At 46.9% G+C, this 25,736-nt stretch overlaps 3 protein-coding genes across 4 annotated transcripts; 1 reads left to right on the top strand and 2 right to left on the bottom strand.

Moving 5' to 3' along the window:
* The first annotated feature begins 1,247 nt into the window (after nucleotides 1–1,247).
* LOC119210704 (integral membrane protein 2A-like) lies at nucleotides 1,248–6,062 on the top strand. Its single transcript, XM_037460974.2, has 6 exons — nucleotides 1,248–1,452; nucleotides 1,883–2,020; nucleotides 2,810–2,989; nucleotides 3,078–3,188; nucleotides 4,377–4,521; nucleotides 4,787–6,062. The coding sequence occupies exons 1-6, from the start codon at nucleotides 1,381–1,383 to the stop codon at nucleotides 4,879–4,881; spliced, it is 741 nt and encodes a 246-aa protein (XP_037316871.1). The 5' UTR covers nucleotides 1,248–1,380; the 3' UTR covers nucleotides 4,882–6,062.
* Nucleotides 6,063–6,127: 65 nt separating this feature from the next.
* Nucleotides 6,128–16,054, bottom strand: LOC119210702 (probable G-protein coupled receptor 174). Of its 2 annotated transcripts, XR_009955864.1 has the most exons (5): nucleotides 15,765–16,054; nucleotides 14,243–14,497; nucleotides 13,968–14,148; nucleotides 11,806–13,799; nucleotides 8,134–8,347 (listed from the first exon to the last, which is right to left on the bottom strand). XR_009955864.1 is itself a non-coding variant. In XM_062560756.1 (3 exons), exons 2-3 carry the CDS (start codon nucleotides 8,119–8,121, stop codon nucleotides 6,385–6,387), a joined length of 1,005 nt encoding a protein of 334 aa, XP_062416740.1. In that variant the 5' UTR covers nucleotides 8,122–8,347; nucleotides 11,806–12,803; the 3' UTR covers nucleotides 6,128–6,384. The 2 variants fall into 2 exon arrangements, 1 of the variants encoding a protein (XP_062416740.1); XM_062560756.1 differs by lacking the exons at nucleotides 13,968–14,148; nucleotides 14,243–14,497; nucleotides 15,765–16,054 and adding an exon at nucleotides 6,128–7,194 and having other exon boundaries at nucleotides 7,927–8,347; nucleotides 11,806–12,803.
* Nucleotides 16,055–18,047: 1,993 nt separating this feature from the next.
* lpar4 (lysophosphatidic acid receptor 4) lies at nucleotides 18,048–23,201 on the bottom strand. Its single transcript, XM_037462638.2, has 3 exons — nucleotides 23,000–23,201; nucleotides 19,235–20,010; nucleotides 18,048–19,110 (listed from the first exon to the last, which is right to left on the bottom strand). The coding sequence occupies exons 2-3, from the start codon at nucleotides 19,808–19,810 to the stop codon at nucleotides 18,622–18,624; spliced, it is 1,065 nt and encodes a 354-aa protein (XP_037318535.1). The 5' UTR covers nucleotides 19,811–20,010; nucleotides 23,000–23,201; the 3' UTR covers nucleotides 18,048–18,621.
* Nucleotides 23,202–25,736: the final 2,535 nt, after the last annotated feature.

Raw genomic sequence — 25,736 nt, 5'->3', positions numbered from 1 at the left:
CTCCTCCTCCTGTGTGTGATGCCGAGAAGCCCTCAGGATTAAACCTAAATCTTTTGTTTATCATCTAACCTATTACTGCTAACGCAAAGCTCTCCCTCCCTCCCTCCCGCTCTCAATGCTTGTGTGGGGCACAGTCTCAGATCAGACAAGGACGAGCCCATAAACAAGCCTTCAGGACCACTTAAGGTTTTTTTCCTGGGAGAGTGCGGTATTGGACGCCAGGAGGAGGGGGCGGGGGGTTGGTGGAGTAAGGTAGACAAATCAGCTGCTCTGTTTATGTACCTTTCAGTGGTGATTACCGGTCCAATCCGTCTGTTTAACAGAGGAAACAGCATGGCCTCGCTGCAGAGCGCGTTTTGGTGAGACGGGGGAGACGCATGTTTGGCACAGTTGAAGCGCACAGGGCCTGGAGAGATGCCACAGAGTTGCGTGGAATTAAAGCGCTGGTGCGGCAGAGAGTGTTTATTTACTCATACATGCAACCCTAACCGAGTCGGCAGAGGAAAAGCAGAGGAAGCGGAGGACCACCACAGACCGGAGGACTGAGGACATGTGTCAGGCGCACAGCGCGGCCTTGGCACTGGCCTGTGTTTGCACGCAGCGCATGTCAAGGGGCTGTACTGTGTGTGTGTGTGTGTGTGTGTGTGCGCGCGGGAGTGGGTAGGCACACTGGCATGTATAGTGCCCGGCCCGTAAGAGGGCGGAGATATATTTGCAGAGTCAGTTTACAGAGTGAAACATTCATGGGGGTGAATGGGCTACTTCATACATTCAGGATATTATTTTTTCATTACATTACAGTGCAGAATTAAGTCATTCTGAATGTGTGTGTGTGTCATATTCTGTGCGTAATTTGGCAGGTAAAGAGAAACAAGCTTTACTGACAGTGTAAAGAGTTCGATTCTTGTGGCATTAGGTCCAGTCAGGAATGGAGGCTGATTGCTCCCGATGGGAAGCATTGGCCATTACACTGACTTACGGGTCAGTGTAATGGCCACTCGGGACCACTAGATGGCACTAAAGCCGCACGCCATAACTCTCACGAGAGCACATGAAGGCAATAAAAGAAGCAATTAGCGTAATAAATAAATGTTTTAATGCTCGCCGTCTAACCAGCAATACGTCTCGTTCGAAGGAGCACGCGGAGCTACAAGTATAGCTTTAAAAAAAATGTTTTTACCTCAGCTTCCGTTTGGCATGCCATCTTAATCCCCCCCCTCCCACCCTCCCCCACCATCTCCCTTGCCAGCCACCGGAAGCTCTAGATAAAGCCGAGATTGCAAAGTGCGTCACACAGTAAAAAAGAAGAGAGGAGCCTGCAGTCCAGTAACCAAACGCTGTGGTCCTGCCTTCTCGCTTTCACACAGGAAACCCGGCGGCATGGTGAAGATCGCCTTTAACTCCGCTCTGGCGCAGAAGGCGCTGGGCAAAGAGGAGCCGGCCGATGTGAAGGTGAGCTTTTAGCGGGGCTTCGGCACGGTGTCCGTTTCCTCTTCTTCTTCTTCTTCTTCTTCATCCCGGTTTGCAGGCCTGCGCTGACCGCGGGCTTCGTCACCAGAGACCGAGGACGTGTATGCGGCCCTTGTTGTTTACCTTGCATTCATTGCACACTCGCTGTTTTAAGACCGTTGCGGTGTTTGTGGTTGTGTGTTTTTGTGTGTGTGTGTGTGTGTGTCTTGTTGTCGTTCGTTTCGCGAGCTGCACGCAGAGCCGTGGTGCACCTGACGCAGCTCACAGCGGGACCGCCCATTCCTCCCCCCCCCCCGAACGTCAACATCCGATGACACAATTGCGTTATGTTTTGATTGTTTACACAAGGCATGCAGGGGGTCATTTTTACACCTTTTGCTGACGCGATTGCGCACGTGCGTCTTGGTTCCAGGACCCTGAGCTGGCCGCTGCTCCGGTGGGCATCGAGGGCTCCACAGGCCGCTGTCTGCTCACCCTGCTGGGCGTCGCCTTCATCCTCAGCGGGCTCATCGTCGGGGGAGCGTGTCTCTATCGATATTTCACCCCGAAGGTAAAACTCGCGTGGGTCAGTGGATGATGTCATTTGGCGTGTGTTGTTATCTACCTGTCGCGTGTAAACCTTGTCAAACAGCCCCAGGTGACGTGATCCAGGGTCCTCGCAATCCGAACGCGTCCCTGGTGGCGGTTTAAATTGACATGCACCAGGATGGAGATGTGTATTGAGGTTTCGGGGAGTCATGACGGCCTCTGAGAAAGTGCTGACTTTTTTGCTGTGTTGTCTGTGAGAGGACCTTGTGGCCACAGCGTTTCCTGTCTTACGCCATTCGAGCAAAGCTAAAAGTTGCTCAATAAAGCATGGGTGCAATGCCCAAACCCTTGTTAATGATTGGGGATTCAACCGGCAAATTGTAATGTCACAGTTCATGCCTGAATCTTTCCTTTTCTTCGATGTTGATTTGATCTTCGCTTGGGCATCATATCTCATTGAATGTGTCCCTTGGATTTGATTCCGATGCTACAGGTTGGATTTGACTGAGGATAAACCCAACAGTTCATACAACTGTGACTCTTCTAGTCTCTCTCAGATCATTATTTTGGTTTGGCACTCCACATAACAAAGTTGGGTTGTTTGACTAGAACATCTAGCAAGCTTCTCTTTTTAATGTCGTAAACTATACGCTTAGTACATACACGCAGAGTATACAGTGTAGTAGAGATACAAGAAGTAAAAGATTCCAAAGAAACACCAAATGTTTAAATCACAAATTTAAGGTGTCCGCACGTGCGTCAGAGTGACTTATTTGGCTTTCCCTACGTGTGCCCCCCCCCCCCCCACCAGAGGCTTTATCACGGTGCGATGCAGTTCAGTGATGTGTCAGCTGGAGGAGAGAACCAGCCGTACTACCTGCCACAGGTGGAGGAGGAGGTGGAGATCTCCGACAGCATGGCCGTTATCAGCGTCCCCCCGCCCCGCTTCAGAGCCGGCGACCCCGCCTACATCCTCCATGACTTCAACCGGGTAACGCGCTTACAATACAGCAATGCAGCTGTTGTTGTTGTTTTTTTCCCGTTTAACGTGGTTTTAATTATTTCCTGCGTGTGAGCAGAAGCTGACGGCGTATCTGGACCTGACTCTGAGGACCTGCTTTGTGATTCCTCTGAATACCTCGGTCGTGCTCCTCCCTCAGGACCTCGTCGACCTTTTCTCGCAGCTGATGGTGAGCAGCCATCCGTGGTGGTGGAAGACCTAGTCTGGGTGATGGAAGGAATGACTTTCCTGGAACGGTGCTCGCAACACGCGCGCCCTTATGCATGAGCCTGAATTTGCAGAAACGATGAGTAAAAATGCCCAGCTTGAACCACCTTCTGTGTTACTCCTACTGAACGAGGAACCACATTTACTGCCAGCACATTTTTATGTCTTTTCAGTGTAGTTAAATATGATTGACTCTGTTATATTTATATGTTTGAATTCAAAGAAACGACACCAACGTTTTTTTTTTCTACCGTTCCATAAATTTTCCTTTTAAAAAAAAAAAAGGATACACTTGTTTATCTTGGATGTTGAACCAAAAACCCACTGACTTGGTACGAGGAAAGCCGGAAGGGGACAAATGCTGACTCATAAGCACATTTTACTTCTCCTTCCTGCAGCATACTACAGTGGAAGGCTTGCCTTTTTCATTTTTAAATCATAAAGTTAATAAGAGTGAAAAGTCAGTTTGATAGCCTAACGTTAGCATGCTGGTAGTGGCAATGCATGTTTGGCAAGAACATCTTTTTTTCAATGTTGACGATCTCAATTTAGCAGGTTTAATCCAATACCAATTTTTTTTGACCGGTAGAATATTCAATAGGATGAAAACGGTTCTGTGAGTGGAAGCGACCAAGTCTGAGATCAGGCAGAAGTTTGATTGATGACTCATCAATTCAAGTCCCTCTCAGTCAGTTTCACACTTCGAACTGTCAAATTTGCTTCGCAAGGTTCCTCATTGAGTGGAATGACCGGGAAGTAGCCGCCATGATAAGAGCCGAATACTCTAATGCTAAGGAAAGGAGCTTCAATGCTTCCTTGCTTAGCTCCTTTAGCATAGTAACCACTGGACCGTCCTTGACAAAAGGAAAGGAGATATTTCTGTCCCACAATTCCTTCCGTGCCAATATTTAAATAGCGACGTATCATTCGACCGCTCACGAGAAATAACGATCATGAGCGAGAAACTCAGATCTGTAAGTAACCGTTAGAGAGGTCAAGGAATATTGGTTAGGAATGGGCGTTTTTTTAATATTTTTGATAATTCAAATCCAGCCTTTTCCGTTTCACCGAGCTGCTTTCCTGTTAGCGAGGAGTAGTAGTGGTTTGCATTGTGACTGATTCGTGTTTAATTTTTTTTTTTTTGTCCCAGTCCGGCTCCTACCGCAGTTACTTGGTTCACGAGGACCTGGTGGTGACGGAGCGCATCGATGACATCAAGTCTCTGGGCTTCTACATCCGCCGACTGTGTGACGGGAAGGAAACGTACAGGATGCAGCGCCGCTCCAGCCTCACGGGTAAAACGCACAGACTCTAAAGTTGTGTTTTGTAGCTGATTAAATGTAACGTAATCGTTTAGTGCCAATATAGATGGATGTTGCACGTTCCAACATCATCTGTGCAGAACGCTGCCATAGAGGCGCTGTCGATGTAACGTCTTTTAAAGTTTTGACCGATGCCAACGGAATGTGCTGTGTTATGATTTTTCTTGGGGGGGGGGGGGGGGGGGATATTTAGAAACGAGTGATACTGATCAGCACCACGGATGTCTTTGTCTGCCAGGTGGGGGCATCGAGAAGCGCTCTGCAGAAGAATGCTTCACCATCCACCATTTTGAGAACAAGTTTGTGACGGAGACCCGGATCTGCAAGGCTTGATGGGGAAAGTGCAAGCAAGGGTCAGTGAGGGAGTGAGAGAGTGAGTGGTAGAGGGAGGGAGGAGTGTGGTAAGCTTTCGGTGGAAAGTGACTTTTTGTATAAATCCCTTAACTCTCCTGCTTTTAACCCCAGTGATAAGTGAATTTAAATTCCAGCATTATATAGCTTAACCCCACCCACACCTTAACCTGGTCAAGTCCTAGCTCTCTCGCTCAAGTACTCGCTAGTTAGTCTTGTACTAATAATCCTTATCAGCCTGATGACTCGCATTATACTAAGTGTGGTTGTTTTTGTTGTTGGGTTCTGTTCTGTTGCCGTAGCTTCCTGCTGAATTACCTTTATCGTTTTTTAATGTACTGCATCGAGTGGTTTCTTCTGAATACCGTAGTGAAACTGAAGTCCTTTATATCGGAGCCTCTCTGTGTGTCAGCCTACTGTTCCCACTCTTAACGGGGGTCTCTAGATCAGCAGGATAAGCTTTATGTTATAGGGGGGTGAGGGGGGGGGGGGTACAGCACAAGCCACACGGGACATGTAAGCTACATTTGCGTCATGTTGTGGACGGAACCACAGAGACGCTCGCGTCCCGAGCTCACTCGCCCCGCTTTTTTTTTTTTAGGTATTTCCCAGAGTGCCTCGCTGCTCCCAGAGGCCTCTGCTGTGTGTTTTCTTATGTTCTAGATGGTGAGCAGTCCAGCACCCTGTATTACTTGTGTTTTATGTAGAAACCTCATTTGTGACAATAAATTCTGAAAGACACTAGAAGGGAACGTTTCAGCAAATTTGAAGTTTTTTTTTTTGTTTTGTTTTCTATGAATCTGATCATTGCGTACTATAAGCGGCTACAGGTTTTGCAGAAGTTTGTAATTGAAATTTTCACGGGAAAAACACGTTTTCTAAAGAATCCATCAGTGAATCTGCATTGAGCAATAATTTTTGCTTTATTTTGAAAGCCCTCACGGAAAAAGCTTCACAGTATGAAATTTAAATGGGGAAAAAGCCCCAAATAATTTCGAGCGGATTCCAACCTGATGCAGAGAAAGACAATCGGACAGGAAGAGTGTGTGTAGAAATGTGTCTGTTTTTAATCTCATTTTCTAGAATTTGTTAGACAACGTTGTGTGCAGCTACTGAAATAAGCTACTGTCGCTGAATAAAGTTACATTTCTTTATCTACTGAATTATTGTGGCTCTTTGTTCATTATTACGGCAGCACCAAGGCGTCCCTGCTCATCACGGACTTCTGTCTGGAGGGAGTGTGCGGCCGGGTCAAGGGGTCCACGTGGATTCTGTGCTTATTAGAAACCTTGGCACTGATCACAAAGGCGTCCTTCATAAGAACAAGCTCGCTCCTTTTATTATTAAAAGTATAAATCAGGAAAAGAAATGCCACATTTTGAAAACTCATTCCCATGTGTTACTTTATTAGTGTTCATGTGAACGTTATGCCGCTCGTTTTAAGGTGCGCAGTCTTTATCCCCGAGGTCCGCTGCCGGGAGCAGGCTAGCCCTCCTCCCCCTCCGTGTCCTCCCCCCCAGTCATGCAGGACAGACGCCTGCCGAACATCATGCTCTCGGGCAACTCCGGCTTGCTCAGTCGCCTCCAGAATTCGTCGGTAGTGAAGTAGTACATGAGCGGGTCCAGGCAGCAGTTGAGGCTGGCGAGGCAGAGGGTGAAGGGGTGACATCGGCGGATCAGGTTCCGGACGGCGCAGTCGCGCAGGGCGTTGGCTTTGACCAGGAAGTCCAGGGGCATCGTGATGTGGTACGGCACGAAGCACACCAGGAACACCAAGGCGCAGCTCAGCACCATCCTCAACGCCCGGCGCTTCTCCCCCCGGTCGGGGATGGCCCCCGCCGCGGACAGCCGCAGGCTCCCGGCGGTCTGACAGGTGCAGGCCAACACCAGGACGAGGGGGACGACGAAGCCCAGCAGCTCGGCCAGGATCAGAAGGGCCCAGGCCCCCGGGACGCCGACGGGCCTCATGGGCAGCTCCAGGAAGCACACCCCGAGGGAGCCGCCGGCCTCCGAGGGGGGAGGGCTTTGGTTCCTCAGCAGAGGGAAGGGCAGGCAGCACAGGCAGACCAACAACCAGCCCAGGGCGCACACCAACAGGTCTCCCTTTCGCTTGGACGAGTTGTACCTCAGCGGGCGCATCACCAGCTCACAGCGGCGCACGCTGATGCACACCAGGAAGTAGATGGAAGCGTACATGTTGACGTACTTCAGGTAGAAGCAGATCATGCACAGAGGGTGGCCGAAGGGCCAGGTGTTGTTCAGGTAATAGTAGATCCGCAGAGGCAGGGAGAGTACCTGAGGGGAGCGCAGAGTCAGCCGATTTTGGTAAACTGGAAGGAATTTTCTACATGGCAAAGAATTGCTGTTTTTATTTTGTAGCATTGGAGTTTTTTTTTTAACTGTTGTGGTTTAATCTGAGACAAACCAAGCAATTTGGCATTCATGATTCATTTCAACTTGTGTATGAATCTCATGTATATATTTTATGTACAAATTGTAAACTGGAAATCAATTAATCCAGAATAATTTTCTAAATTTAATAAGAGCTTTAACATGCGTCTTTGTACACCTAGACATGTTTTAATCCTAATCATGTTCTAGACATGTTCCTTCCTAATATGTGCAAATGTGGTTCTTGTTCATACTTCTTCCCAGCTGTATTATAGAGCGCTGTCAATCATTCATTAACCAGCTCCACACCCTGAATGCGTCATTGGCCAAAAGGTTGCAGTTGTTATATACAAATAGATTAATGTGCTTAAAAGTTAATTGTACTGTAAAAAACAATCCCAAATGCTACATAAGGAGTTTTTGGTGAGTTTATCAGCAACGGTTAAGTGAAACAATGAAAATGAACTTTTGTAGCCTTAGTAAAATTTATCAGGAAATATCAGTGATTTAAAAAAAAAAAAACAAATTTGGTCAAATTCAGTGAGATAAGTCAAACACAGCAGTCAAAGTTTTGAACACATTTCATCATTCGATTCAATAAGAAAGTACAGTACGTAAGACCAGGAGGATCTTTACCTGCAGCAGGTCGGCCATAGCGAGGTTCATCATGAACACCACGGCCTTCTTGGTTTCTCTGATGTACACCTTGAACACCCAGAGGGCCAGCACATTACCCAGCAGGCCCGGCGCTAAGATCACGCTGTACACCACTATGTACACATAGTGTTGGTACGCTCGCAGGTCGTCGCTGCTTTCACAGCTCTGGTTCATCTTAAGCCGATGGCGGTTTGTTTGTGTACAGACGAGCCGCCCCGTGAACCCGACAGGAGGATGCTGGTATCGGCAAAAGCCGCTCAAGGTTTGCCCGACGGGTGTGTCTGAGCGTCCGGTCTGTCCATTGCGGCGAGCAGCTCAGTGAGTGAAGTCGAAGTGCCCGCCCGGTGCTGATGAACCTTCGACGCTACAAACCATTGTTCAGTCCGTACAGCGTTGTATCCTGGTGGAGTACAAGAGAAAGAGTCAACGGGACGGTTTCACTGTGGCTGTAAAAATCCATCTCTGCAAGGCAGCACAGAGAGCTGCCAGGTTGCACTGTAGGGCATTCATCACCCCCCCCCCCCCCCATTCCCCATCCCCCACCACACTCACATATGCAAACACATTTCCTCCAGTGTGTTAAACCATGTGTTTAATGCTGCTTCATTTACGATTATGCAAACCCACAGAGAAGTTGATGCAACAGTCTCCCACGCAGTGTACACTTTAAAGCATCTCCACCCTGCAGGGCAGCCGACAATGCGCCCTGCGAGACGCTTTGGAGCGAGGCCTGGGGGGTTACCAGATCAGCCACGAACAAATGTCACTTTCCAATGAAGGCACATCTTCACACGTGAACTTCAGATGTTGAAATGGAAACACACAGTAATATCTGGAAACGAACCTCTGGGCCCGTCATCCACCCATCACCATAGGTCTCCTTCAACCCATATGAAGATACACAATTTAGGCTGTGAAGATTCATCGTTGTTTTGCACAATTTTTTCCCTTTTCATTTTTTACATTACATTTCATTTAGCTGACACTTCTATTCAAAGAGTCTTACATTGCATCTGCGCCCATGGTTTTTACAGAGTTGCTTGGGGACACTTTGACATGGGGCAGCCAGGTTTTGAACCAGCGACATTGCGGTTCCCACAACCCCTTCTCTACTCCATGTGTCAAGATACGATCCAAAAGCAAAAAGGGAAAGAGAGCTCAGCATAGTCAGAGGAGTGAAATGAAACTGATTGTGTGTGTGTGTGTGTGGGTGTGGTTCTCTTCCTGTCACTCTCTCACTTGTTGGCACCACCTGTTCAGGCTGCACATCTGTCTCGTTTCGACTCAAAAGTACAAACTACTAGGACAATTTAAGTTTCTTTTTTTAGCCCGGCATTATCTGTTATTGTTCCCAGGTCCCAGGAAACGCTCATGTAAAGTCAAATGTCCCCCCAATTGAGCTTGAAACGCACATCTGAATGTACATATAGGCAAAGATTTCAAACATAAATGTCAGTTGCATGATTAGTTGTTGGGCTTAACTGAATGTTTCTCATCAAAGACCAAACTTAAAAAGCAGTAGAGGGTGACTGATATGTACATGTACAGATAGATACTTCTCCCTCCAGGAACTCCATAAATTACCTCCAAATCAGCAAAGATGTTATATTTCCCTTTAGCTTCAAATGTAAGTTTATCTAGTAGGGCGAGGCACTGTAGCAGTCCCTCGATCCAAATTTATTTCCTCGGCCTGTGTACAGATTTCCAAGCAATTGCAATCTTATGTTCAGCATCAAGGAGACAAAATATTACCATCTTTGCTCTCTCTTTGCTCTCTTTGCTATTGTTAAGAAACACACATAAAAAGACAGAGTTTTGGACATTATGGAAGTTATTGTTTGATACAGATGGATACAATTGTAATAATCTCTTTCCAGAAATATATTGAGGCTACATCCCCACAGGCAGTATGCTAAGCTACCTTAATGTGTACCACATTTAACATAAGCTTCCGCTGTATTGGGGTATTTCTAATTTACTTAGGAAGTTGATGAATTTGAAAGATGTGGCTGGACTTTGTTCAATTTAGAATAAAATGTCTGGAAAGCGCTGTTATTTCTTGCTGGTTATTTATTACCTTTTGACACTTATGTTTGGGTGGTATTGGCTTCAAAATAACATCAATATGGGTTTCAACAAATTTGAAGAATGTGTTATCATATAATCATCATGGGCTCAACTGCAATATAGTGGGACCTTAATTGGCTGCTTTGACAATAGACTGTAGTAAAGCATACTGTGAAATGACGATACCTTTATAGAATCAGTCATTCACATTGATAGACTAAGAAATGAGGAAACGGCCCATGCGGGAATAAGAATGATGTGTAGCAGAGTGACACGAGTGAGTATTCCAGACTGGAAGGTTTCCCATAAAATGTCGTGTTGCCTACTTCATTACTTATGTACATATGCGGTGTCTAAACCAGATCATTTATCTAGTGGTGGGTTAAGAGTACAGTTCAAATCTCCTGCCATACAAATGTGACCCTTTTTATGTATTCACTGGAGAGTAAATGGGTTTCTTGGAAAAAAAACTAGCTGTGTTTTCAGCTGTTTCAGCCTCGACCTCACTTGTTTAAATTTCACTATCTTCCTAAGACCCATAACATTCCATGAAATGATATTTATTTTAGTGTCACCACTCATGATAAAGTAAGCTTACTTTCAACCATTCTTTATTCATGCCATGTGATAAAGTGAATAGGGACCTTTAAAATAAACAGACCCTGTGCGGATAAACAGGGTGGCCTGTAGGCTCGTTCGATGGCTACCATTTTTTCTGCTCCTATGTTAAGTGGAGTTTCCCATCTCTTACCGTCTGTGAGATGAGTTTGAGTGCTGTCATCTTGTCTTCTGCAATGTCAATGTGAGTCTTTCAGAAAATACTCCTAAAGCTTCCTTTACCTTACGCTTAGAGGAAATGACTACATATAATTTAATGGAAAAATCGCCCCTCATGGATTGTATGGCCAATAGAATCAGGTTGTCATTGCTAACCTCCTCTTGAGTTAGCTTGTTACTTCCTCTGTGTCTTCCTCGCCTAAAGAGTTTGTCTTTTTGTTTTCTTTTGGAAGACGGTCATCGTATGAAGTGTATCTTAAGAGATATTTTAGGTCAGATATAGCTTGCTTTATTTAGTAAGGTGGTATGATCATGTCGACAAAACCTCACTCCACATTTCTCATCGGTTGTGTGTCATAACTACACGATACAACTGTGCTATAAAAACTCTTCTACAGGACTTTGACCTCTACTCTCCTACAGCCTTTTGAGCTGCTTCACAGATCCTAAATGTTTTGCCTATAGCAGTGGCGTGGCATGCGCAATGATGTCTGTCCTTTGTAAACCACGCGTCATTTTGTTGCGACATCGTTGTACATCCTTAGATCTTGGTGATATTAGAGTTAGGTAAAATGTCTGTTTCTAAAGAGAGCTGCATCCCTTCTTTGCTACCCCTCGAATCTGGCGAGTGGAAACTTTTAAATGCAGTGATTCATCCCTCTGTGGGGGTTTGCGCCCCACAGCTTTTTCCGCTCGGAATCGATACCTTGCCTCGTGTAACGGCACCCAAAATGTGGTTGGTCAGAACCCAGGTCCCATTCCACATGTGTCGCGCCAACACACAAACCAAGGCATCATCCCGATCCCACTGAACTGAGAGACAGGAACTCTGGGCCACACTCACACACACACACACACTCCCACCCTCCACATAACAGACATTCCTCATGTTGGAGAAACATACAAGATCCCCCATGAGGCATGACTCCACTCTGAAGCTATCCAGCTGTTAGAGGCTCTCACACAAAAGCTTCAACTCGGTCTTAAGAAAAGAGAAAAGAATCAAGATCTCACCTCTTTCTCCGAGATTGATGCTGCGTCAGAATACCGGAGGGTGAAGCATCAGTCGACGACACGTGCCACCCCCATCCTCCCCATCGTCCTCCGCTAACACGCCTCACTTGCCTTGTCCCGCACTCTCGCTTCCTATCCAGTTTCTATTCTCTTATCAGAAGTAATAGTCTTTGTTAATTCCTCACAGCCTTCTATTTGTATGTCTTTCGGATTTTCTCCGTCTCTGTCTCTGCTGTACTGAGGGCTCCGGCAGACACAGGGGCTTCCTGTGAGGTTGGGGGAGGGTGTGGTTTAAAAAAATGTTTGACAGCATGACTTCTTCTATCATAGTAACCCCCTTCCTCCCCTTGTGAGCCCGCAATGATGAACGTGTAATGTCGCAAGTGTGAGAATAAAGTGTGAAAGTAGAAATCGGAATTCTTATTTATTAGCGGGGGGAGGCCGCTTCCTTCTTTCTTTCTTATTCAGAGTACTTTCAGTAACTAACTAGCAGATGGCATTACAAGATCACGGCAGCCAGGGGATCCAAAGTGGGTGAATAAAGACAACTGGTGTCTGCGTACATCTGGCTGAAAGGGGGAGGGGGTCAGTAGATGTAACAGACACTCTCAGGCATTACAGTTAACGGTTTGTCAAAGTACCACAACAGCCACTAACTCTCTTCAGCACTTGTCACTAAAGGAAGTGGAGCCGAGATGAGTCAACACCTGTTTTCGCAACGGAGCGTCGTTATCAAGCTGCACAAACATCACGGCACCAGCGCTTTAATTCACACATTAACATCATTTGCATTACACAATCATGACTTATAGCTTATCTCAAGTTTGTTGCCTGTCTCCTAAACGCAAGCAACAGGCTGCAGCTTATATACATACACACATATACACCCATCCCACCTAATGGACGTCATCAGCACGGGTGTGGGAGACTCTGCAAATTGAGGCCAAAGCTCTTCGCTGTCCCACTTGAGATCTCGTCAGTTGTTCCCCCCCCCCCCCCCCCCCAATCTCATTGTATCATGCTTCATTTGTGTCATTTGTTGGGGGGAAAACAAATGCACCTTTGGAGCAGAGAACCTTGGGTGACGAGCCGCGGTCCTCCCTGTCCGAGCAGGTGCTCTCCATGCTCATCAGTCTGGCCGGCACGGGTCGCTCGGTCGGGGAGCTGATCGGGGAGGAGAGGAGCGCCGCGGTGAAGGAGGAGGTGCGCCTGGTGAGGTGCAGCCTGAACTCGGCATTTAGGAAGTAATAGAGCAGAGGGTTGAGGCAGCAGCTCAGGCTGGCCAGGCACAGGGACAGCGGGTGGAACCGACGCACTGCCAGATCGGTTGCGCAGTGGGACACGATGTTCTGCGACACCAACAGGTAGAGCAGGAAGTTGATGTGGTAGGGGGCGAAGCAGATCAGGAAGAGGGCAGAGCAGCTGAGCACCATTCGCAGAGCGCGTCGCTTCTCGGCGTCCGTCCGCCTCTCCGGGAACCTGTCCGTCGGACTGCTGCTGCTGCTGACCGACTGGAGACGGCTGCGCGTTGAGGGGTCGGGCTCATCCCGCCCCCGAGTTGAGCCGAGAGAGCGTGCGATGCGGATGGAGCTGTAACTGATGCAGGCCAAAGGGATGAGGAAACCAAACAGCTCAGCCAGGACCATCATGGTGACCGCCAGAGACACTGGCAGGCGACGCATGGGCAGGTCCTTAAAACAGCCAGGAGGGGAGACCGTGACGGGGCTCACACTCGAATTTGGCGCGTAAAGCTCGACGTGACCCGAGGGATGCTGGGTGGAGAAGGCACCCAGGTGATAGGACGCGTTGTAGATCGCCTGTCCGACCACACCGGGACTCGTGGAACTGCTGCTGCGCATCAGGATGAAAGGCGAGCAGCCCACGCTGACCACCCCCCACACGATGATGCTGATTGCCAGGTCGTAGCGCCGCCTCCACCGTCGTGCGCAGAATGGGTGAAGCAGGAAGATGCACCTCTGCGCGCTGATACACACCTGGAGAAGAAGAAAAAATGAAAGTTAATTTGTTCCGAGGACTCAAGTGGAAGGGGGCGGAGACTAAAATGGCATTTGGCTCCCTTTCAGTAGAGTACAACTGGCTAAGCTGCCATTAGAGTTCCCTCCAGTATTCCAGGATCATCTTCAGCATTGACGCCTGCTCACCAGGAACACTATGGCGGCGTACATGTTGAGGTATTTGAGGTAGAAGCAGAACAAGCAGACGCCTCGCCCGAACGGCCAGGTGTGTGTGAAGTAATAATAGATCCTCAGGGGCAGAGAGAGGATGTGGGCCAGGTCGGCTACAGCCAGGTTGATCATGAAGATCACCGCCTTGCTCTTCTTACTGCAGGGGCGACATATAGAAGAGTTAGCCTTGCTCTAGAACACATTTAATGCTTTATACCCGTGTGTGTGTGTGTGTGTGTGTGTGCGTGTACCTAATGTGTCTGCAGAGGACCCAGAGGGCCGTGGTGTTAAGCAGCAGCCCGGGCATGAAGAGCAGAAAGTAGAAGTATGTGTACATCTTGTCCATGCGCTGCTCCCAACTGTTCATGTTGTGGCCACATTCTAAAGACGAGTTGAGGAGGGACGAGTTGAGCAGCGACTCCTCCGATGCTCCGGACATTTCCGCTCTCACACTGGACCCTCGTGGCCTAAGTCAAACTCATCTCGTCACTCACACACTGAATCACCTGCAATGGCAAAACGAGAGCTTACGGTTCTTGTAGTTGACGGCATTAATGAAGTCACATTCAGGGGAGGAGACTTTTTATTGGTAGTGTTTTCTTTATGAGAGAGCCTTCGTCGAGACTATGTCATAACGAGGGGCCGACATGATTCAATAATGCGTTTTAGATCTCTTGGATCTAAGATGATGTTCGGGACAGCGCTTTGTTTGCCAGGTTTTGAATAAAACGGTCTCAAATAAGTAGGTGTTCTGGAGCGTTTGCTTACACCACAAATCTCTTCAGCCGGTGAAGTTTGTCAAGTTGTCATGGAGTTACACAACGTCCAAATGTCCATTTTATGCCAACCGCCGTTTCCAATTTCTTTTGGTCTCATCTTCAGCTGGCGGTCATCCTCCTAATGGCATTTGTTTTATTATTTTTAGTTTGCTTTAGTCTTTTTAGTTCGAAGACTATTTCCAATTCACTGATGTACCACTTGGCAAACAGAAGGGCGTCTGAACCACAATTTTTCTTTCGAAACCACCGAATAAAATTCTGTTATAATTACAGCAAATTACCATGTGTTTTGATTGCGGTAAATTGCTGTATTCATTTCAGACAGTAACCTACTGGCGAAATTGCTCCCGCAGATATCCTTTTAATTTTACAGTGCCATGGCTTGGATTTCTTAAAGCCTGAAAATGTTTTCTTTTGCTGGATGCCCAAATTAAATCAGAGGAGACTTTGTACGGCCAAATGTTTACAGCAGGAAACACGAGGAAGAAATCCACCATTTGGTCTGCTTATCACTCAAGCATCGCCCTTCCTTCTGCATTCAAAACGAGACCACACCCTTCCTCTGCCTGGCCGGGACAGAGAATCGGTCTTTCTGCGTTACTTTTCACCCGTTGAGGCCGGTCGGTCCACCACACTCAGACAAAGATCCACACCGCATTACCTGTGCTGATGAAAGTGGCCAGTCTTGAATTTAGGGAAGTGGTGCCCACGTTTGAAGGAGGCTACACTGTTGACTCACATTTGAACCGTTTCTTTCTCGCATTGAAATTTTTGATGACAACAATGACAAAATTCAATCTGTGTGACATCAGAGCCCAAAACAATCTTTTTAACGACGCCCTTGAAATGAAATGCATTATGCGATACATTTTGATTGAATGCAGGATGAGTGAAAAGAGGATATACCAACAATCTGTCATCAGCAAAAATGTGAAGCATGACTTTGACCACAAATATTCAGACAAAGCACAGACACGGTCTGCCTCATCCTTACCTTGTCCATCATCCCCTAAACAATCAGCGTGGACAGGGGCGAGAAATCAGATGCTGGAGTGGCCACCAGCGACCACATGCTCCTGCAGCTCCACAGCAGACTGACGCACACGCACAAACACTCCTCCCCAACAGCAAACCTCCTCTGTCTTTCTCGAGCAGACTCGAGACTTATCAGCTTGTGCTTGTGAGCGAGTCTGCAATAAAAACCATACCAGTGATTGTGGTTTCTGTTCGACTGGCTTTGCATCAGTTGGTGACGTCCGGTATGAGCCGATTCTTGAGCAGAGCGACGACGGGAAGGGGAAGCACTGGCCCTGACAACGGGTTTTTTTTCTTCTTTTTTTGTGACGTCACCGGGCTCCTGGCAACCAAAAAGGTGACATGGTGTTGTGCAGACAGGGTGAGGAAACCTAATTACAGTACATACTTGAGATCTGATCTAAAAGGAGTACAACAGGGGCGGGGGGTGGGGGGTGTAGGGGGGCCGGGGGGTTGGTTCTGCTAAATGTGGTCAGCGGCAACAGTCTGAAAAACCGAACCTATGAGTTAGACTACTATTCTATATCAACATACTAGATTTGCGTCCTTCGATGCTAGGGGAAGTTGACTGTAGTATTTCTGTCTCCAATCATTTGTTGCACTTCCTTTTTCAAAGCCGTTTTCAAAGCTTTGTGCACAAAGCCGTGTCCATATGTACGGTATGTGTACATGTGTTCATTTGGGTTTTAGTCTTTGATTCGATCACTTCTCTGGATGCCGATAACAAAGAGCAGCTTTTTAGCTTTTGTTACACGGTTTGTTACACGCTTTCAGTTGTGTGGCGTCTAAAATTGTATTTCCAACTGTCAAATGCAAAACCAAAAGTTCAACAAAATGCCATCAGATCCATCCTGTTTGTTTCACACCAGTCACACCCCAAGAACACAGAGAACAATAACTGGCTGCCAGGTTCTCAGTCACCTGCATGCAGCACCAGTGTGGTTTCTCACACAAAACGCACACCGATGCACTTCAATGTAGAGCGCCCTGCACTGATAATCAGAACATATGCTGAGGGCACACCACGTGTCAGCTAACCGTCAAGTCAATGCTGGTGTTTTCTCTCTGTTCTGACTTATGGCCACTAGAGGTCAGAGCAGACCAACACTGGCAGTTCTGTTTTGCAACCATCAAGAGGGCAGATTGGCCCATTTAAAAAAAAAGGGACACGTCGAGTGTCTTCTGCCGCAATATTTGGAACATTCTTGACATGGACCACTCACAGGTCAAAGGGCACTTTTGTATATTTTTTCAGAAACTCCCACTTCTTATTTCCTGCTCTCTGCTACTTCTCTCCACTTATCCCCCTCTGCTACCCTTGACCCAAATCCCAGACAAGTCCGTCGTCTGTTGGGCCTCTGTCTCCTCTGCTGGATGCACATGGTCACACTATCAGAGAGGCCCACTAGAATCTCTCTCTCTCTCTCTCTCGACATCACCAAGTAAGGCCATGGATCTTTAGTTCTGCATTGCTCTATGAGAGACTGAATAAGTAGCTCGTGCTGACAACTTTTATTATGTCCAACACGGAAATGTGTCCCCCTCTCCAGCGGGATCCTGTTGTATGCACAAAGAAACATGTAGCCGACCCAGCCTCTACCAGTCCTCGCAGTAGCTTGGTGCGCTGACAAGGGCTGGCCCTGAAACACGTTTGACCAAAACAGTTACAGTATCTCACCATGGATCCTTCCCCTGTCTTTCTGCTCTGAGTGTAAAGGTAAAGATGGAACAAAAGCTCTCCAATCAAGCTAGCAAGCAGTCTTTAGTTCCATGCTGCACAATTACATTTGGATAATGGTATTGACCAAAAGCACCAAAAATTCATGCAGCAATGTCCTGCATGTCAACACTCCTGACATCAGTATCTTGCTGTACGTGCAGTGTAACACAATGATTTGGGGTGTTTGCCGGTACTTTACTGTGCATAAGAGACGTTGAGCCGATCTGCAGTGTAAGTCCAGATTAAGACAGAGAGCCCTCATTCAGAAGCAAACAATGGACCATTGCTCATTTTAGGCATTTGGCCTGTGACACGGCACACAGGCCAAGGTCCTCGACTGGATCAGAGCTGAACTCTGCTCCAACAACAAGATCCCTCCGTCAATGACGAGTGAAACAACTCCTTCATGAGTTCAAATATAATGACACACTGATGGAGACCAGTTCATGTTAAGTTTGACCAAACCAGGAACGAGGCGGAGGGGGGGGGGGGGGGGATAATAAATGCACCCATTTTAGCAATTCAAAAAAGACATTTAATGGCCTCGAACGTCAACATGAGACACATTTTACTCCTATGTTATTACAGTGGCGGGTCGCAACGCTCTAACAAGTGACATAGCATTACGGTCTAATATGATATAATGTGCTGTGACAGCTTGAACACTATAACAATAAACTCAAGGGCTCAGCGTGTTACAAAAGTACTTTGCAGTACCAAAAATGCAGATAGAAATAGCCATCCTAACAATGAACCAGTGCATTTCTGAGCGTTTGTGTGTTAAGCCTGAGTGATGATGTGCTGCAGTCTCTTTTAGAGGCTCCGCATGCCTCTGGACAATAGTCCTGGTGTGGCTGGGTCTCTGATCCCCGTAGTGTTCTCTCATAATAAACACATACAGATACATTCCTCTGTTCTCCAGTGGTGGATTAATCCGTAAAGCCCGGGCCATACCTCAGGGTTTACCTCAGGACTTAACTAATCTGCTGAGTTATGTGTTTGTCACTTCCAGAAACAAACAGCGGATTACATTTTTTTAATTTTAATTCAGGGCTCGCGTTGCACCAACACTGTCCTTTTTTACACCTTTCCGTCTTCAGAGCTGACTCTCAGACGTCTTTGACTCCTTCCCGTTGCTGGCCGGGTTGTGAGTGTCCTTGGGGAGAGTGTTTGCCACATCCAGGGTCTCAGTGTCGCTGCGGGGCAAACTTTCGGGCCGAGAGCCTGACCCTTTGCCCCCCATGGTCAAACTCTTCTGGAAGCTCTCTGAGGTGAAGTAGTAGACCACAGGGTCCAGGCAGCAGTTGAGGCAGGCCAGGCACAGAGTGATGGGGTAAAGAGTTCGGGCAAAGCGCTCCACAGAGCAGTTAGCCAGGGCCTGGGTCCGCACCAGGGCATAAAGGAAGAGGATGGAGTTATAGGGGACGAAGCAGATGATGAAGATGCCCAGATGGACCAAAATCATCCGCAGGACACGTTTCTTGCTGTTACAGCCGTGACCAACAGTCATCGGACGCCGGAGCGTCCGCAGAACAAGCGAGGAGCACACCAAGTTGGCCAGGAGGGGGAGAAGGAAGCCCACAATCTGGGAGTTAAATCACAAAACAGACACAAATTTTACTATAAAATGGAACATCACAAAAATACAGTGAATGACATCTACGTATGTTCCTATGTTTGACTGCGGGAGCCTCCCTCTGCTCACTCACCTCAATGAAGATGGTGATTTTGGACAGGTAAGTCCTCCAGGTGCTTTTGGAGAAGCCCTCGAAGCATGAAGTGACGCTGCGTTTGCTGTTGATTGTGGAGAAGAAGGTCACCGATATTCCTCCCCCTACGATGGTCAGCCACACGGCGGCACACACCAGCGCCGCGTTCCTGCGCGTGCGGATGGAGCGGGAGCGGAAAGGGTAGACTATCGCCAGGAAGCGGTCCACGCTGATGCAGGTGAGGAAGAGCATGCTGCCGTAAATGTTGGTGATGAATGCAGTCCCGGACACCTTACACAGTCCATCACCAAAGGGCCAGTTGCGGTTAACATTGTAGAAGACCTTGAACGGCAGCGTGAAGACAAAGACCAAGTCGGACAGCGCTAAATTAGTCATAAACATTGTGGTTTCGTTGCTCATCTTCATCCGGAAGCAGAACACAAAGAGAGCGGCGCAGTTGGTGATCAAGCCTAAAACAAAGACCACGCTGTACACCACAGAGTACAAGTTGTACTTGAAGGAGTCGTCGATGCCGCAGTCTTCCATTCCGGTCTCGTTGAGCACCAGGCTGGCCATGGCGACGGCTTCAACAGGGCCGGGGGGGGGGGGGCACAGCAGAAAAAGCGTACACCAAAGCCAGAAAAAGGCTGCCGGGGCGGATGTCTGGGGGGCCGGAGGTGTCAGCAGGGGCTCCACCGGTCGAGTCTCCTCCAAGTCATCGTGAACGTTCACACAGCGGAGGTGGTCAGGATGCGTGAGCGGGCCGGTCAGCCATCCTGTGGAGAGACAAGGAAAGGCACACGGTCACTTCCTCACTATAAAAGTTACACACAAAGAAGGAAAAACAACTGGTACCTCAAACCATTACTCCAAGACTTCCAGGAAGTTTCAAGTTTTAGATTGTATAGAAGGCACACACTCATTTTATGTTATCAGTATGAATTTTAACGATTGCTTGAAGGATATTTTCTGGCCAACATGCAAAACCCCCAATATTTGATGTTTGATGAATGTGTATGTTTAAAAAAAAGTTTGTAAATGCTTTCAAATAACTTTATGAGTCAAGTCAATCTTACAGTGTTGGCATAGCCGTAACGTTGGGAGGGTTTGCATGTTTGTCAGTGCGTGGATGGCTTTATATCATTGACCCGTCGGTATGAATAAAGTCCCACACACACTCACATGGTAGTGTGGCACGCAGCGCTCCATCAGCGCAGTGAGAAGTAAATGTCTCCCAGCTACAGAAATGTCCCCCTTGTGTGTGGGTGAGGTTAAAACACATCTGCAATCATTCACGAGCCTGGTGTCAGAGAGCAGGGAGTAAAAAACAGAAGTATCCAAGGCCAAGCTCCAATTGGAGGAAGTCAGCATGAAGCCTTGGTACAAAAGCTGTGTGCCGCTGCTCCCTCCATTGCTGCCATGACACACAATAGTTTGGATGTCACACACGAACAATTGAGAGAAAAAGCAAAAATATTTGTGGGGGTGTGTGACGTCAGCACAGGAAATAGGGTTGATGGGAATGTCTTGGGTTTGAGTTAATTCAATCACAGCTTAAATCTACAAATTAAATTCCCTTTGTCTGAAAGTGATGATTGAAGAGTTATTGCTCACATCATAAAGTCCTACATTGTGTGTTGTACAATCACCAATTCTTCATGACTCTAGTAATCACATCTGTATTTTTCGTATTTGTTCACCAGTCACTCTTTGGATTTTCAACTCTAATAAATAGAGATGAAACATCCCATTGTTACACAATAATGAAAGACTCAATCTTGTTACGTCATTGGATGGTGTTGGTTACATCTTTAAGAAGGTTGACCCGTATTACGGAAGAAGAAACTTGATTCTGACCACTCATATCTTTCCTCCAACTTTATTCCAAGTGCCGTTCTTAACCGTTTATTATTATTGTGATATGCAACAGAGAAGAGGTGGTCGGCCTTTGGGACTCCAGGGTGAAAAATTAAGAAAAAGGTTAGCGTCATATTTCTCTTGCACACGCACACACGCACACACACTCAGGCCTGTCCCGTGCCAGCTGCAGTGGGACATCTTTACAGCGTTTTTAGACGCCTCCTCGGAAAAGCCTCGGCCGGCCCCTATCTCACAATACCCTTACTGTATCTGTGTGCACCAAACACACACACACACACACAATTACATATGCACAAGTCTCAACACGTGCATACACAACCCCTGCATGTGCCCGTCTTCACACACAAACACACATGTGTAGCGTTCTGTGTACTGTGGCTCTGTCCCAGGACCTCTAACTGATGTTGTTCCTGCAGGGAGCCGAGTCTTTAGAGTGAATTTGGCTTATATGTAAGGAAACGAGAACCACATCTACCGACATATTTAACGCATGTTATGGAGTCCCACTGGAGGGGGGGGGGGGGGGGTGTCAGATGTGGATTTCACATACAGGTCCAAAGGACAGCTGCACATTTAAAAGCCTTCCCGTCCCCCGCAGGCCTCAGTGGCAGAAACAGGCCTCTGGGACCCGCTGATGGGATCGGATCGAGTTCAGGCTCAGCTCACATCCAGCTGTTCTTTTCTCTCACACGCCAGGAGAATGGAGGCAGGGTAGGGTGGAAGACAACCACGCGAGTAGTTTTTGGAAAGGACATCTCCAGTGGAGCTGATCGAGCTACACAGAGTGCGTTTTTAATCAGAAAAGGTCTTGTTCGAAATTACTTCAAGTTGTATCACACTCAACCAAAATGATGAATAAAAGATCATGCCATCCTCAAAATTATTCTTTATAAAGGTTTGTAATATGATGGAACTGTTAAGATATTGCTAAAAAAAGAAAAAGAGGAACGGGACCGGGAGAAAGAAAAAAAAAAAGAGTTGCTGGCTAGATCGGGTTTTAGTCGGCACCTGAGACTTGGGGCGAGCACCTAACAATAAAAAGTATTTATGCTTTGAGCATTTCTGTTTCAAGCAACTTTATACTTTGGAAGCCAATATTTTACCTCACAGCAGTCATTTCTTGCCACACTTAGCAAGTTCAGATTAAATTCATGGAAATGAACACATCGTACATTTTTGATTTGGATCAAGCGGTACATTAAGGAGCCGAAATTAGTTTCACCTTTACAAGCATTGAACACACAAATGCATTACAGAGATATTCTAAAATGGTCAATTTCGCATAATGAGTTTTGAGCATTTTTAAGCATTAAGGCTATATAGATATTGATATTGAAAAGTGTGCACTTCTAAGAACACTTTTGAATGCAATAACTTTACTTTGGCCTTTCTCATCTGACTTCTTCCACTACTGCTGCTGCTTGATTTGTGGGGAATTTGCATGAGACAACAAAGCTGTTCCGTCGCTCTGAACACATTAAGGTTAAATAAGACTTGTGACAGACATTAAATCTCCCATTCACACGTTTAATGGTCAAGTCATAGCAAAACAGTGCAGTCCTTCAAGGGGCGCTGTAGTAAATTGCATTGGCCCCTTTGAAGGATGTGTGTGTGTGTGTGTGTGTGTGTGTGTGTGTCTCACGCCTTGTTGTTACAATGTAGCTGCATTTTGTCCGCTATAAACCGGTATAATTTGGTTATAATTCGGATATGCGGCTACACGACGTAGAAAGCAGCCGCTCGGAATATCTTTTTCTTAACTAACGTTAACACAAAAAACGTTTTTGTTGGTTGTTTTTTTGAAACACCAAACAAAACCAAGACAAGCGGTGATCGCGTGCAGACGAAGCGGACGTACGGGCAGCTGAAGGGATGACAACTCACCTCCTGCTCACTGATGTCCGTCCGGCAGCTGTCACATTAAAAAACTCCACACTTGTTGCTTGTTGTCCTTCCTCGATGTCTCGGTCTGCTCGGCTCAACGTTTCCCAAAACTGGAAAAATCACGGTGGCCTTTCAGCGAGGCGAAAACCCTGCGGGCGAGAGTTTCCTCAATTAATCCCGACAGCCTGCTCCGTCCGTCCGATAGGAGTGTGTGGAGGGGACTCGGGGGTCGAGGGGGGGGGGGGGGGGCGGACCCGGGAAGGCAACAGGAAGCGAGACAATGGCAGCACGGGGGGGTCGAGGGGGGGATGCATAGGCTGCGGTCATCAGCTGGACACGACTGAACGTCTATTAGGACGTGAAACGGACGTTTGTAATTAAACGCTTTAGCACGATTAGGTGGTTTCAGTTGTGTTGTGAGTAAATTGAATAAAGTGGCTCCAGAAACACTCGGGGTAACTTTTCCTTTTGGCTGTAACACTTACTGTAGGTATAAAATACAGTAAAAATAATAACAATGAGATCAGAAATGCAAGGTAAGAGGGATAAAATCAAGAAAATAGGGGTCTCGTTTGTTCTTGTGTGGGCGTGGCGCTGTCTTTTCTCCTCGCGCACACCTGTCTGCAATCAGCTAATTATCCTAGCAGCAGTGGCGGCTGGTCCATAGAGGGAAATGGGGCGTGGCCCCACCATGAGCACCGAAAAAACGTGAAATACATTTTTTGTTGTTCATTATATTAAAAATACATTTTACAAATGGTCAATGTTTGTCTTTGTGTTTTTGAAAAGATATCTGCGCAAAATATATGCTTTTCCTCCTCGTCCTCTCTGCTGGGCTCGGGCCGTGTCGCAAAGCTGCACGTCTAAGAAGCAGTTATCCAATCACTGATAAAGTTGATGAGTGACATTATATTTTTAGTGTAGTCCTAAAATATGTTGAGATTTGAGCTTGCCCTTAGGCCGCCCTACGCTGCGCTCTCGTTAAGGAGAGTCTTGCACCGAGCAGCTGAACCCAGAGTGAAAGGGAAGCCGCACATATGACGCTTCTGAAGAGACTGGGATGTTTAGTCTTTCCTCAACACACGGGTTCATAGGTGCATCTCAATATATATATATATATATATATATATATATATATATATATATATATATATATATATATATATATATATATATATATATAATATGTTTTATATTTATTTATTTATATTGGATACTTAGTAGTGGTAATAGTTACGATATCGTATGGTTATCGTATTCTGGAAACTGTGGGGTATGTTTTTAAATAAGATGTTGGAATAAATGTTACATTACATTACATGTCATTTAGCTGTCGCTTTTATCCAAAGCGACGTACAATAAGTGCATTTCCACATAGAGATACAAACTCAGAACAAGTAACAAGAAAGTACATTTTTCATCAAATAAGCAGTTTCAAAACATGTTATAGAAAAGTGCCATTATGAGTACAATTTAAGTGCTATCATTTGTTAGTGCTACGGTTTGCTAGTGTTTTAGTCAAGGTAGAGTCTAAAGAGGTGTGTCTTGAGTTTTCGACAGAAGATGTAGAGGCTCTCTGCAGTCCTGATGTCATCGGAGAACTCATTCCACCATCTCGGAGCCAGGACAGCAAAGAGTCGCGATCTCGCCGAGTGCTTTTCTCTCAGTGAGGGAGGAACAAGCCGCTTGGCAGATGCAGATCGGAGTGTGCGGGTTGGGATGTAGGGTTTCACCATGTCCTGGATGTAGACTGGTCCCGATCCATTCACAGCATGGTACGTCAGTACCAATGTTTTGAACTGGATGCGGGCAGCCACTGGTAACCAATGAAGAGAGCGGAGAAGTGGTGTGGTGTGGGAGTATTTCGGAAGGTTGAAGACCAGTCGAGCTGCTGCATTCTGGATGAGCTGCAGTGGTCGTATGGCGGTAGCAGGGAGACCTGCCAGCAGAGAGTTACAGTAGTCAAGGGGGGAGATGACAAGGGCCTGAATCAGTACCTGTGCCGCCTTCTGAGTGAGAAGGGGTGCTACTCTCCTGATGTTGCGTGTATCTACAGGATCGTGTCGTCGCTGCGATGTTGGCAGTCAGGGAGAGATGGGAGTCAAGTGTCCCGCTGAGGTTCCTGGCATTCTGAGTGGGCGTTAACACGGAGTCGCCGAAGTTAACAGTCAGGTCCTGAGTGGGCGAGTTTTTTCCAGGGAAGAAAAGCAGTTCGGTCTTGTCGGGGTTGATCGTCAGGTGATGAGCGGACATCCACTGGGAGATGTCAGTCAGACATGCAGAGATCCGTGCCGCCACCTGAGTCTCCGAGTCGGGGAAGGAGAGAATTAGTTGGATGTTAAATATTAAACTGCAGTAGTAATAATAAGTAATAATGCGTGTTTGATACCCTTTTGGCATTGAATCATACTGGGATGTTTACTTAAAGAATGTCAAAAATGAAAATGGGGATGATATCTTCAGGGTTGTCAACCCATGACAACATTCAACATTTTGTTAACCGCAATCTTTGAGGAGCACAGTGCAATTTGGGCTGATCAAAGCCCTGCTATACCATTGTTACAATTCAATCTGCTTGTCTGAAGCTACCAACAGAGTTATTTTTAGCCAGGTGATAGGGCGGTGTTGGACAGGTCCCTATTGTTTTCAGGCTGGCATGGGGCTGTGTGTGCATGCATGCGTGTGTGTGTGTGTGCGTGTGTGTGTGTGTGTGTGTGAGAGAGAGGGAGGTACTTGA

This window comes from Pungitius pungitius, chromosome 2 (genome assembly GCF_949316345.1).
Source record: "Pungitius pungitius chromosome 2, fPunPun2.1, whole genome shotgun sequence".
Taxonomy (NCBI): domain Eukaryota; kingdom Metazoa; phylum Chordata; class Actinopteri; order Perciformes; family Gasterosteidae; genus Pungitius; species Pungitius pungitius.
This window is presented reverse-complemented; position numbering and strand designations above follow the sequence as displayed.

Excerpts from the sequence above, each read along its gene's own strand:
- LOC119210704 (XM_037460974.2), top strand. The coding sequence starts at position 1,381 with ATGGTGAAGATCGCCTTTAACTCCGCTCTGGCGCAGAAGGCGCTGGGC. Across the intron at positions 2,990-3,077 it reads TCCTCCATGACTTCAACCGG|AAGCTGACGGCGTATCTGGA; the intron begins GTAACGCGCTTA and ends GCGTGTGAGCAG. Across the intron at positions 3,189-4,376 it reads ACCTTTTCTCGCAGCTGATG|TCCGGCTCCTACCGCAGTTA; the intron begins GTGAGCAGCCAT and ends TTTTTGTCCCAG.
- LOC119210702 (XM_062560756.1), bottom strand. The coding sequence starts at position 8,121 with ATGAACCAGAGCTGTGAAAGCAGCGACGACCTGCGAGCGTACCAACAC. Across the intron at positions 7,195-7,926 it reads CTATGGCCGACCTGCTGCAG|GTACTCTCCCTGCCTCTGCG; the intron begins GTAAAGATCCTC and ends CGCTCCCCTCAG.
- lpar4 (XM_037462638.2), bottom strand. The coding sequence starts at position 19,810 with ATGGCCAGCCTGGTGCTCAACGAGACCGGAATGGAAGACTGCGGCATC. Across the intron at positions 19,111-19,234 it reads AAATCACCATCTTCATTGAG|ATTGTGGGCTTCCTTCTCCC; the intron begins GTGAGTGAGCAG and ends TTTAACTCCCAG.